This window comes from Xyrauchen texanus, chromosome 44 (assembly GCF_025860055.1).
Source record: "Xyrauchen texanus isolate HMW12.3.18 chromosome 44, RBS_HiC_50CHRs, whole genome shotgun sequence".
In the NCBI taxonomy this organism is placed as follows: Eukaryota; Metazoa; Chordata; class Actinopteri; order Cypriniformes; family Catostomidae; genus Xyrauchen; species Xyrauchen texanus.
In genome coordinates this window covers 14,065,564-14,078,543 of record NC_068319.1, presented here as the reverse complement: position 1 = coordinate 14,078,543, position 12,980 = coordinate 14,065,564, and the positions used below count along the sequence as shown (strand labels likewise).

The following is a 12,980-nucleotide window of genomic DNA, read 5'->3' as shown; positions in this document are numbered from 1 at the left end:
GGACAAAATGGGTGGAATGGCAATCTTCAAGATTGCTGTCATTATTGACGAGGCCTTTGTGGCCAACCTGGTTTATATTTACAAAAAACATGATCTTATATAGCCTACCTGCAAATACTGCATGATCAACAATTAAACTGTGAAATTATACTGACACATCACATTCCACCCAATCAAAGAATAATTTCAAACTCAGACATTACAAAGTCTTCAGACTCTCATGAATGAATTGAAAGGAAAGTAATTGTATATCACTATCACTATGAGTACCATATGATCAATTTGTAACCGTTACGATAAATGATTTTGATGCTATTATACAGCACTTATATCCTCTAATAATGAATAGCATGCAGTCACTTTATAATGAGATGACGAAGAAGGAAAAGAGAGGAACACGTAAAAGATGTGGAAGAATTAAACCAAGACATTCCTCCATGAACAACCAAGACAAAATGTTCAGCCAATGACCCACGTGCTTTTAGGGCTACCTAAACAACAGGATTTGTTGTTAAGGGGTGCGATTTGCATAAGAACAACCTACAAAAACGCTCAGCCCGATTTCATTGCTCTTTATGTACGGAAATATTAAGTATGCGCTTACCGTTTTTAAACCTGATTGGTGATTGGACAACAACATCACCTACGCGCGCGTTCCCTCAGGAGACTAGCCGTCTGATTGGACCTCTGAGATCAATTGCTTCATCGACCCCGCCTCTTTGGCTCCGCCCTGTTGCTCTCGCTCCAGCGCAGTTTAAAGCGTACTGCTTTTCAACCGAGAAGCGTTCACGAGCATATCACACACACACACACAGAGAAGAGCGAGATTTTATAGGGTTTTACGTGTTAGGCGTGAGGACAAGGAAGAGAGGCTTGTAGTTGGTAAACATCTGGACAGTGATGTGACAGTTTCCTGGTTTCGGCGTTGCGCTTTTGTTGTCATTTGTATGTGAGCGACCTCCCTAAAGCTTCAGGAACTTGGGAACTCTCCACTGTCTTGGCAGCTACACTGTTTTTCTTTTGCCGCAGTAAGTCTGGAGTTTATCGGTGATACAACCCTGCCGAAACCAGCCGAAACGGGCTGACTGGTCTTGGCTTGTCGTCCAGCCTGGGGATTTTAGAGGGGTTCGGGCTTCTTTTTAGCTGGTCAGGCTATGAGTCCAACAACAAGCTTAGGCTGGTTTTAGCTATATTACGCATTGAATAGAGCAAATTGTATGACATTGACTGTTATTTGTTACTCTGGCTTGCTGTCATTGTCTTTAAACATTCTGTTGTTTTTATTACAATGGATTTGTGTACGGTGCAACACCGTAATCCTTGTGTGGTGGTATTAAAGCCATTGCTATTGGTTACTGTTGCAAGGCGAGCAGCTGTTAAAGTAGCGTAATTTCTGTCGACTAGTCACTTGAAGTGATCTAGTCCTTGGATTTGTACTGTATATTTATTTCCTTTAAAGGAAACTTAACCAAAAGTTACCGTTCATTGGTAAGTACTGACTCGATGGAAAGTTTTCAGTCCAGATCCAGATAATGGTACTATTGTCGAGGTTTGCATGGTCACACATCTGCTCACGTTTGTTTTGTTGCCTTCACCAGCGACATTTCGTCTGTGTTACAGTGTGCAGAAAATGGCAACTGCTCTCAGTGGACGCCCACCTAACAATCGGAAAGGCCGGATTTTAGGCATCATCGATGCCATTCAGGACGCTGTCGGACCCCCCAAACAAGCAGCCGCGGACCGCCGGACCGTTGAGAAGACGTGGAAGCTCATGGACAAAGTAGTGAGTGTCTCGAGCGTGTGTTTACAGTGTTCCTGGAGATGACGTAACAGCGCTTCCTTTCCTCTCCCGCCCTAAAAGAGTTTTCCATGAACACGGTTGTTTGAAAGTGCTTTTTTGATTATAACAAACTGTTTACTGAGGGGCGGCAAGCGCGAGAACTTTCTTTTTGCAACCGAATTCCTCCCAACTGGCTTAATTTGCTAGTATACCTACCCTTTTACATTAAATAATCAAAATAATTTTTAATTTTAATCCGTCTGTCTAATTGATTAACATGGGAATGTGATATATATACATCGTATCTATCTCTATAATATGATGCATAAACATACTATATTGCCACTTGGTTTTGAAATGTATTCTGGCTTAATTTGTTATTGAAGGAATAGTTAATCAAATATGACATTTCTCTCATCAGGTAGGCTTACTCACCCTCATGCCATCCCAGATGTGTATTACTCTCTTTCTTCAGCAGAACACAAATTAAGACATCTCAGTCCTGCAGGTCCATAAAATGCAAGTGAATGGGTGCCAACATTTTTAATTCTTCAAAAAACACATATAGCCATTAGGGCTGGGTGATAGGACGATGTAATTGGATATCAACGATGTCTTGCAAAGATTGCAAACAGATGATGATTGACAATATCGGGAAATGGCAAAATATTTTTTCTTCTTCTTTGTGTTTCATTCATCTGAAAACTGTTTGCAAGAATAATGTAATCTATGAGAATGCTGAAAATGATCTCCTGTGCTCTCGGAAAGGTCTGTTTAATTCGCTTTATTTTCTTGCGGTTGGCATGCATTGCGGATTCCGTGATTCAAATGGAGCGATTGGAGATGGTAAATGTTTGGATTTGGGGAGGTGGTTAAATATAATTTTTTGATCTCTTTGTTGTTTTATTGCTTTTTTCTTTTAGTTTAAAATGCACTTTGAATTTAGAAATATCTTCTGTTTATGTTTTTTGTGTTTCAATAAATTAATTACATTTATAAAGCAAAAACAAATTCACCGACCCCCGGCAGGGGGGTTGACCATGTAGTCGGATATTGCGATTTTTTTTTTTTAAGGCCAATTATTGCAAAAATTATTTTTACATATCGCCGAGCCCTAAAAGCCATCATAAAAGTAATCCATACGACTCCAGTGGATTAATTAATGTCTTCTGAAATGCTAGGTGTTTGTAAGAAATGGGTCAACTGTATAAATCTGTCCACTGTATAAATAGCTTTTGTGTGCAGTCCATAGGAACAGCTGCTAATAAGGTATCTATGTGTGTAGAGGAGGCTTATGCTCTTACAGAGAGTCAGTTTGGACTCCACCCACCTCAATGAGTTGGTTGGAAACTAAATTTATTTGTAAATATGAATCTATTTCTTATACCTGGTGTTTTCGCTTCAGTAGACTGGATTACTTTTATGATGGCTATATGTGCTTTTTGGAGCATCAACAATTTGGCACCCATTTACTTGCATTTTAAGGACCTACAGAGCTGAGATATTCTTCTAAAAATCTTAATTTGTGTTCTGCTGATGAAAGACAGCCATACACCTCTGGGATGGCATGAGAGTGAGTAAATGATTGGAGAATTTTCATTTTTGTGTGAACTATTCGTATAAAATGTATATGCAGTTTGTTCTCTCTGAATTGTTTGAGAAGTCGAGTTTTCTAAACCTGTGGTTGTTCTCGTAGGTGAGGTTATGTCAGAACCCCAGGCTGCAGTTGAAGAACAGTCCACCATACATCCTGGATATCCTACCTGACACTTACCAGCACCTGAGGCTGATTTTGTGCAGATATGAAGACAACCAGAGACTTACTCAGCTAAGCGAGAATGACTATTTCAAAGTCTACATCGACAGCCTGATGAAGAAATCAAAACGAGCAATCCGGCTCTTTAAGGAAGCCAAGGAGAGAATGTACGAAGAACAGTCACAAGACAGGTAATATTCTCTGTTTATTGCGTATGGTCTTATTCCCACATGGCCTGGCCAGTGTTTTGTAAATGGAAGCACAAAAAAAAAAATTCTCCATGCAAGCAAAATGGAAGGACACTGCTTTGTGAACCGAGCAAGACAAGTTTGTCTGCATCTACGTGCTTGCATGCATTACATTGTATTTCAGATGTCTCTTTTTACACCAGCAGATGTGTTTTTTTTTTTTAAAGGTTATTTTCAGACATTAACACGCTTGTCAGTCTCATATCCTGAACAGTCCTTCCTTTTTGACACTGATCTGTTGCCATTTGAACATTCGGTCAGATGGAGATAGGAGAGGTCAGGTCACATGACTTCACATTGGTCTGTTCATCGAGTTTGCTCTGGTGTTGCATGTCAACTTGAGTCATGGCTTTTTATCACGAAAATCCAACTCTGATCAAGAACAGCAGCCATAATGAAAGAGCCTGATCAAGAACAGCAGTCCTAATGAAAGACCCTCTCTGGATCTGAACCTCGGTGGGCCGACCAGACTCTGCACAGAGTGAGAACAAAGTGAGAGAGAATATTAACAGAGCAAGTGTGCCCCGGGCATATGCTGACACATGCAGAATAGTTCCCCCGGGGCTATTAGAGCTCTGGGCTACCCTGTGCGTCTTACACATGAAACACGGGCCTTGACTAAAGAGGAAAATCTTAGTATTCCGTTGTACTGACAGCCAAGCGTAACATGCACAGCATCTGGTTTAAAGCGTAGCCTCACATCAATTAAACTGCATTTAGGCCACTGACTATTTGGGTAAATACTGCACAGTTTGAAAATGTATCATAAGGCTTTTGATATTGCCAGGAAATAATAGTATTTTGGTTTACATCCCAGTAATTTCGAATGGTATTTGGCTCAACTCTGTTTAATTTTAGCAATGCTTTGAATCCTAGCTTCACCAAAATCTGCAGAGGGGAAATGATCCAGCAAAAGAGCCAGGGCAATGGGTGAGGGACTAAAAAGTGTGTATGTGTGTGTGATTTTGGGGTGATGGAGAGGTAAAGCAGCATTTGTTAGCCTGAGGATGCTAACTGACAGGCTGTCCTGACATGTTGTCATATCCAGAAGCAGTGAGACACACTCCGGATTGAGGATGGATATCAGCTGACAGCCCCTCCTTGTCTGCACTGTCACTCTTCCATAATTCTCTGGGGAGAAATCCTTTATTTTGCCTTCTAGCCTTTGGCTCCTGTCCCACACAATGGGGGAGAATGCAGAGAGAAAAGGAGGGCAAAGACACCGAGGAATGGACAGAAGTGGCAACAGGATAAATAAAGAAAGAGGAGAGGCATGTGGAAAAGTGAGGAGAGTTCATCCATAGTGCAGTAGTGGTTTGGGGAGACATCAGTATTTAGAACTGGTCCCAGGCCTGCAGCCAGGCATCTTTGCGGAGGCCCTGCATGTGCTATAGTAATTATACTGTGACTCCTGAGCCTAACAATGGGACTCTCTCTTTCTGTCTCCACCAGCACCCTCCTGTCATAAATATCTTCACAACTATGCAAAGGTAGAGAGTCCGTGGAGGACAAATAGTCCCTAAACAACATAAAACTGATTAAATCCCAATCTCGTCAAATATGCAGGACTACAGTGAATTATTGAAAACGTTTTTATTTTTACGGTCTATGGAAATGAATAAAACATGATTTAAAAAAAATTTGAAAATAGTTTTTTCTAATGTTTTTCAGTAAAATATTTCATTGGCCATATATATATTTTTTTCTTTCTGTGAGTTTCAAAAGTATTGGCATAAGACATAAATAATATGCGTGTTAACATGATTTAAGTGTAATAAAATCACTTACCTACCTTTTCTGTGTACAGTTATAGCAAAATGTTCAACTTCGTTGGCATGATGATGTAATGCCAACAAACCTTAAAACGATGATTTATACAACCTTACAGCTCAAATAATTCACGAGTTTTAACAGAAGAATGAATGTAATTAAACCCTCCAAAAATTGGCCCCATTCACAGTGCCTCACTGCAACTTGATTTTTGCTTTTTAAAGAAAAGGAAGGACCAGTTAATGTGTCACAAATGCTGTCGATTGAGCTCAATTCGTACTAAACCTGGAATATACCTTTTGATGTTCAAAAAAGGTGTGGGAACCCCAAATGTAAATAAAATAAATTAGATTTTTTCATTCTCATGTTGACCGCATCTGTGTCACTATTTTTCTACACTATCGTATAGTGGTGATATAGATGACCATCTTCAGGTTGCTTTGTGTTGCTACTGAAGAGTGCATGACTTGACAATGTCAACTATGTTTAATAATTATCAGATTGCTGAGGTTCTGAGTTTCCCTTTTACTGGAAAGCTCTAAATGCATTACTATCTATTAGTATTGATGTTAAGAGCTGGACAAAACGGCGGTCTGGTACAGCGACGAATGGGCTGGATGTATTCAATCTAGGGACGGTTGGCAAGCTTCACTTTATGTTGGGCTGAGGTGGCAGTCGTAAGTTCTCATTGTGTTTTTGCAGTGTCATTTGAGTTTTTTTGCTTTACTCTCTTTGGTGTCTTTTTCAGTGAAGGAGATGGATGGCATTGTGGAATTAAGCATGGAACCATGCAGTAGACAGCAGAGACACTGAAGCCTCAAACTTGGCTTTTTTGCACACTTACTGATGTGCTTGTGTCTGAATTATCATGCACTGAGAAGATCTGCAAATGTTTTAGCGTTCCTGTGGCTTTGAGGTGTGAGTAAATGAGAAGGAGACTGCTGTCAACAGAGATAGAGACCTCAGATGTAATGTTCTCAAACTCGCAGAAGGAAATATCTGAGGTTTGACCTTTAAGCGGTCCAGGGAGCTATTTTGCATTTGTGCTTTAACAGGCCCTGCTAAGCTTTGAAATCATTCTCTTTATTTACAACTGTCTGTTGGTAATTGAAGGACAATGTGTCTGCTGTGTTACGCAGTCTCCTTCCCAGTCCTGTCACCTCTTGAAATGAAATGGTGGACAGAATTATTTGAACTCAGAGAGGCTTTTGCGATTACTTGTATCCCTCTGAGATAGGTAATATACTCCAATAGCTCACAAGTGGATAAGTCCCATTAGCAAGCTGCTTTATTGCCATGGAAATTTATTGTTTTCCGCAAATACGCTAAATGTTTTCAGAAACTTTTTATGCCACCTTCAACTTTCTTCCCACTTTTCACCTCTGTGTCTTTTGCACCTGTAATGTTTGTAGGTGTAAGCACCATGATGTTAAATTAATGTTTGAAAAGTTTATGATTTCCTAAAAGCACAGGATGTTTACCACCTTCACCGAAGAACCATTCTTTATTCAAGTCTGACTATAAAGTTTTACTTACACACATGATCATGTTTGTGTGAACTCTAGCTACTCTGTTCTGCTGCAAGATGCTTCTATGCTCAGATTATTCTAGAACACTTGATGAGGATAAACACAGAACTCTAGTTGTTTGCAACTGCTTTCTTTTGGAGCCAATTACCATCTGCTGTAAGTAAACAGAAAAGGTTAAACATGTTACTGTACACAAAATGCAGCCCTAATGTTGCATGAACAGCCTCTGTGCACACAGAAACACACCCTTAAAACTCAGTGTCACAGGATGATACTTGGACTGAGCACTTTGCCCGAACAGACTGGACGTAATTGCAAATGCAGCAACAAATTTGATCGTGCACAGAGCAGATGGAAAAGGTCACCAATGTAGCTTTATCTCTTTTTCAAGACACCGTCTGAGTCGTGATAAAAAGTCAAAGTGAATGTGCTGACATTGATGGAAACAAAGCTGTGGATTTGAAACTGTTAGGCAGGGGAACTAAGAGACAAGCCTGCCTTGTTTCCTTTTGACCTTGAGTAAGCAAACTGCAGACAGCATCTTTTAAAAGGTTAACTTGGTTGTTTTCATTGTGTAAACAGAAGTTAATGTTCAATGTTTTCTTGTGAAGAACTAACAATAACTCCATTTGACTGGTGATGGCACAGTAAAAACAGCAGCATTCTTGCTTGTGAGATATTGCTTAAATATAATGTAATTATTATTGTTATTATTTATTACTACATTGAATATTACATTTTGCTGTACAGTAGTAGTATATTTCTGTATAGCAAAGTCTAGTTAAATTGAGCTTTTATTTTGGCAGAAGGAAGCAATCTCAGTTTGAATGTTTTTGATGACAGCTTCACACCTCCGGACAAGCAGTTTGCTATATGGCTTAAATGTGCTTAATAAACTGCAAAAGATTGCGATTTACACTGTATATTTATTTAAGCCTCTTTAATTTTGTCCCTTTTGTGGTTTAACACACTAGGGCATATCAGCATTTTAATTTGATTGAGCAATAATGCATTAATTTTATCGCAAATATGTCAAATACTGTGTTTAATAGTTAATTCCATTTTAATGACCTAACCGTTCCGCAATTCTGTCCTTGTTTTATACATCGTGCCTACTTATATGGGTGACTTGAATTTGGCTCGTATAATTTCCCAATTCTGCCTCTCTAAAAGGACACTTTTCCTAATAGTCGCATGTGTTATTTCAGTCCAAAAACCTGCGTCTATTCACTAACCACATGCAATCTAGTTTAGGTAGGCATCTTGAAAATTCAAATTAAGTTAATGTAATTTTTTGTGCAAACATGCCTCTTTTCTATGTCATTATGTTTTCTAATTTACTTTACTTTATTTTACTTTATTGTCCAGTCTGTTTTCACAGAGCGGAAATTTTTCTTTGACACTGTAACATAAGACACATCACATATCAACAACACAAATACAAAAAAAAAATAAATAAAAAAAAAAATAATAATATAGTTAAACACTATAAAAAAGAAGAATTTAAAAATAATAGCAGTCGCTCTATTGTTTCAATTAAAACACTGTACGATTTAAGATAATCACTGCCATAGGAAGAAACGATCTTTTGTAGAGATTTTTTCTAGCCAAGGGTATTTTTAGTCTACATCCAGATGGGAGCAATTCAAAAGCAGAGTGAAGAGGGTGAGTGTTATCTTTAAAAATTGCAATTGCCATTTTTCCCATAAAATGATCGAAAAAGCTCTGTAGTGGCTGTTGTTTTTGTCCAGTAATCTTATTTGCTTGATTGATTATTTGTGAGAGTTTGTTCTTTTGTTTCAGTGTTAGATTGCTGTACCATAAAATAATGTTATATGTGAGAATACTCTCAATCATTGATCGATACAACATAGTTAGGGTCTGCTGATTAACATTGAAGCTTCTCAGTTTCCTAAGGAGACCCAGGCGTTGTCGTGCTTTTTTATGAATATACTCCACATTACTATCAAAATTAAGTTTCTCATCTATAATTGTACCCAAATATTTGAAATTCGAGACTTGCTCTACAGTTTTTTCTTTTATGACAACTGGTTTATATTCAGATGCAGTATCTACTCTTCTTGATTGATTTCTCAAACATAATTCTTTTGTCTTTTCGATATTAAGATGTAAAGAACTACTCTCAAACCAACGGATGATACTGTCGATGTACTCAAAATATGAGGCGCAATTCATTTCTATCTGACATGAGACCAATGCTATATCATCGGCATATTTTATAAGGGTAAGGTTATCGTCATTGCACTTCAGTTCATTTATGTATGCGGAAAAAAGTATTGGAGACAGTACACATCCCTGCGGTACCCCAGTATCTAGAACCAAGCAATCCGACATAACATTATTATTAACACAAACTCGCTGAGGGCGACCTTTTAAAAACTCCTTAATCCATAAAATCATCCAACTGCTAGCACCTAACTCATAGAGGCGCTTTAGAAGAAGATAAGGTTGGACGGTATTAAAAGCGGATGAGAAATCCATAAAGAGTATTCGAACATAGGAATTTGAGTTGTCTGGTATTTTCCTTTAGAACACTGAGGGCATATCACTTAGAATTATTTTCTGCTGCTGAAAGCGTTGTTTATTTGCACGTGCTGTCTGCGCAGGTTTAATGCCCAATTCACTAAAAGGAATTATGCAGATCCCACAATGATGCAAACGCATCTGATTTATAGATCACACTTCATTCACAAAACTGTGCTATTTGCCTGCAGCAAGAAACATTGCACTCTTACGATCTTGAGGAAAACAGACGGTAAACTAAATTTTATTTAACGGAGACATTTATGTACATTTTCTTTTGATCTTGGCACAGTAATTCATCAAATGTTGGAAAAGAGCCTTTTAACCTGGCATATATCCTGATGCACTGTATATTCGAGCACATTTTGCTGTGTTAAACAGTTGATTCAGGTGACTGGATCACCTTTAGAGTGATGTTGTACAGTCCCAGCAGAGTGTGTAGTGATTGTGGTGGTCTGTTGCATCCTCCGCTATATGGCGCTCCGAACCAACCTACAAGGTCGGAACTGCGTGCAAAATTGTGTTCAATACAGATTTTGCAGATGCGTTTGCATCATTGTGGGATCTGCATAATTCCTTTTAGTGAATCAGGCATTAAACCTGCGCAGACAGCACGTGCAAATAAACAACGCTTTCAGCAGCAGAAAATAATTCTAAGTGATATGCCCTCAGTGTTCTAAAGGAAAATACCATTGCAGTGATGCCCAATGCCAGCCAGGCCTGCCAGTATCTAGGACATAGGTAATTAGAGGAATTTATTGACCAAAAACCTTTAAAAAGAAAAAAAAGAAAGAACAAATGTGAGTGATCCCTTACAGAGAATAAAAGGAAATCTAACCACCATTCATCTTGGAGCATGAACACCAAATGGGTCCCCTCTCCATCCCCCTACCCCAGCCTTCTACAGCTGCATCCAACACACACACATGCACACACAAACACCAAGGACAAACAAGCACAATGAAGTTAAAACAGTCAAACAAGAGTGGAACAGAGCCAGATGTTTGTGTGTTGCAGAGTATATGAGGAAGAAAAAGAGAAAGGGAGGCGCAAACATCACAATAAATCAAGCATGTCAGCCAGACTCCCAGAAGACCAGTACCACAGAGACACAAAGACAAAACACAGTCCCATATTGACACCCGTGAAACCCCACTAGACATTTCTCATTCTCTCACCCAATTGGGCATAAAAAAACGCACTTTCTACACCCCACCTACTCCCCAAACACCTTGCAGGAATCGAGTCAGGTTTGATGAATGAGTAAAAGGTTGTGTTTGGATAAAAATGCAATTAGCAGCCATCCAATTACCACCAATCAGATGGGACACCCCTACCCCTCACCGTGCCTCAGTTACCATGCCGTGTGCTCTGCAGAGTGATGATGAGGTTCATCTGGTGCATTGGCTAATGATCGAAAAAGCTTCATTAAAGAGGAAGTCACAGACTGATTCCCAGCTTCAGACCAGAGAGATGGCGTTGAATGCTGCTTGGAATTGGCCTTAATTGGTGAAGCCTATGCTTCTCAACCAATCTAAAGAAATTCAGAATGCATTCAGTTCCTCTGTTCTCTGCAGTTTGGTACAATTGGATAAGAATTCTAAAGACTGCATTAAATCAAGTCTCATCCAGACCATAGAGGAAGTGAGTTGCAATTAGAGCAAGATAGGAAAGGAAAGATGCTGGCAATTATGAACTCAAGAGGAAGGCCTAACATAAACTTGCAGGACCAAACACCCACTGCAAACCAATCTTTCTGATGCAAATCAGTTCAGCTATATTGAGCACAAGTATCTCAGAATTTTCCCTTTATCTGAAAGAAAACTAATGTTGGAGGAAATGCCCCTCAACATCTGTTCTTGTTTCCTCTGCATATTTATTCAGTTTATTTGAACACACATACACATTCAGAAACATACTGTAAACATACACTCGCTAAGCACTTTTTATGGAACACTATGGACTAATACAGTTCCCGATGTGTTCTTCTGTTCCACCTCAAGGTTCAACTTGTTGTGCATTCTGAGGTGCTATTCTGCTCAAGTTACTGTAGTCTTTCTGTCTGCTCGAACCAGTCTGGCCATTCTCCGTTGACCTCTCTCATTACAAAGGCATTTCCGTCTGTAGAACTACCGCTCACTGGATGTTTTTTGTTTTTGGCACAATTCTGAGTAATCTATAGAGATCCCAGGAGATCAGCAGTTACAGAAATACTCAAACCAGCCCATATGGCATCAACGATCATGTCACTGTCAAAATCACTGTGATCACAATTTTTCCCCATCCACACGAATGGCTGATTAAACAATTGCATGAATATGTAAGTGTACAGGTGTTCCTTATAAAGTGCTCAGAGAGAGAGTTGTGGTGGGGTGAGCAAGAGACAGACACAGTGGATGTGGCATCAAGCCTCGGAGAGGCATTTATTGGAAATGCTAATAAATAAAAGGAGAAAATTAAGTATCCAGGGGGAATGGTGTTCAAAATAAAGGGGCAAAATGGCATCCTCGCGGTGAGATGGGGCTCCGTGAAGGGCGGGGAAGTGTCTGAGGAATCGCCTAGGCATTAGCGGGGTCCGACAGCTGCACTCCTCCTGTGTCTGCGCCTCGTGGGGCGGCGGCGAACTTGGTGGCCTGTCTTCCCATGGCCGCAGGTGAGCGGGGAAGGCAACCCGGCCTGTAGCCCGTCGGCAGTGACGCGTGCTGTTCTCCCCGGCGACACCTCTAACTCGCACTGGGGGTCCGAGAAGCGGGTCCGGCAACACATTTAATTCAGCCGAACCCTCTCCGCTCTGGTCCTAGTTGTGCGAAGATGTCAGTGTGCACACATGGAGATTTGAAGCTGACTCCCGCAAAGAGCTGCGCTTTGCATTTTATAGACCGGGTTGATGAAGCGTTATTCACATCAGGTGTGCTTCATCCACCACTGTCAGAACGAGGCTTATTAATTATGCACCTCTTTTTGCTCTCCTGCCCAACTCCTGTTGTGAGCCTGGCTGAAGACTGCCCTAAGAGGCGGGGCGATGATGACTAGAGGGAGGGATGGGTCGTTCTGTTACATAACCCCCCACCGTCACCCCTTCTGCATCTCTCGTATCGACACCATGGTGTCCAGAGCTGGAGGTGCGCGCTCTTTAGCCGCCCACATGGGAATGCTACTTCCTCATCCAGGCCCTATGGTTGGTTTGGGGAATACTTCTCTGGGCCAGCTCTTCCTTTCGCTCGCACCCAGGTGGGAACAGAGAAAAGCAATAATTAATATGACTGCCTCAACCAACTGTAGGTTAAGTGCTTATTAAATGCTACTTACGCTTTGCTGCGGCTGGGAGGCTGTCCTCGTTTTTTCTCCGTCCT

General features: G+C 40.3%; 1 protein-coding gene across 4 annotated transcripts in view; it reads left to right on the top strand.

Moving 5' to 3' along the window:
- Positions 1–785: 785 nt before the first annotated feature.
- Positions 786–12,980, top strand: part of LOC127636489 (E3 ubiquitin-protein ligase CBL-B-like) — a 91,741-nt gene continuing 79,546 nt past the window's right edge. For 2 of the 4 annotated variants that reach the window (XM_052116973.1, XM_052116970.1), the window contains exons 1-2: positions 786–1,783; positions 3,477–3,727. In XM_052116973.1, coding sequence (XP_051972933.1) covers positions 1,556–1,783; positions 3,477–3,727 — 479 coding nt within the window. In that variant the 5' untranslated portion in view covers positions 786–1,555. The remainder of the gene's footprint in view (positions 1,784–3,476; positions 3,728–12,980) is intronic. The other 2 variants (XM_052116971.1, XM_052116972.1) reach the window with 2 other exon arrangements.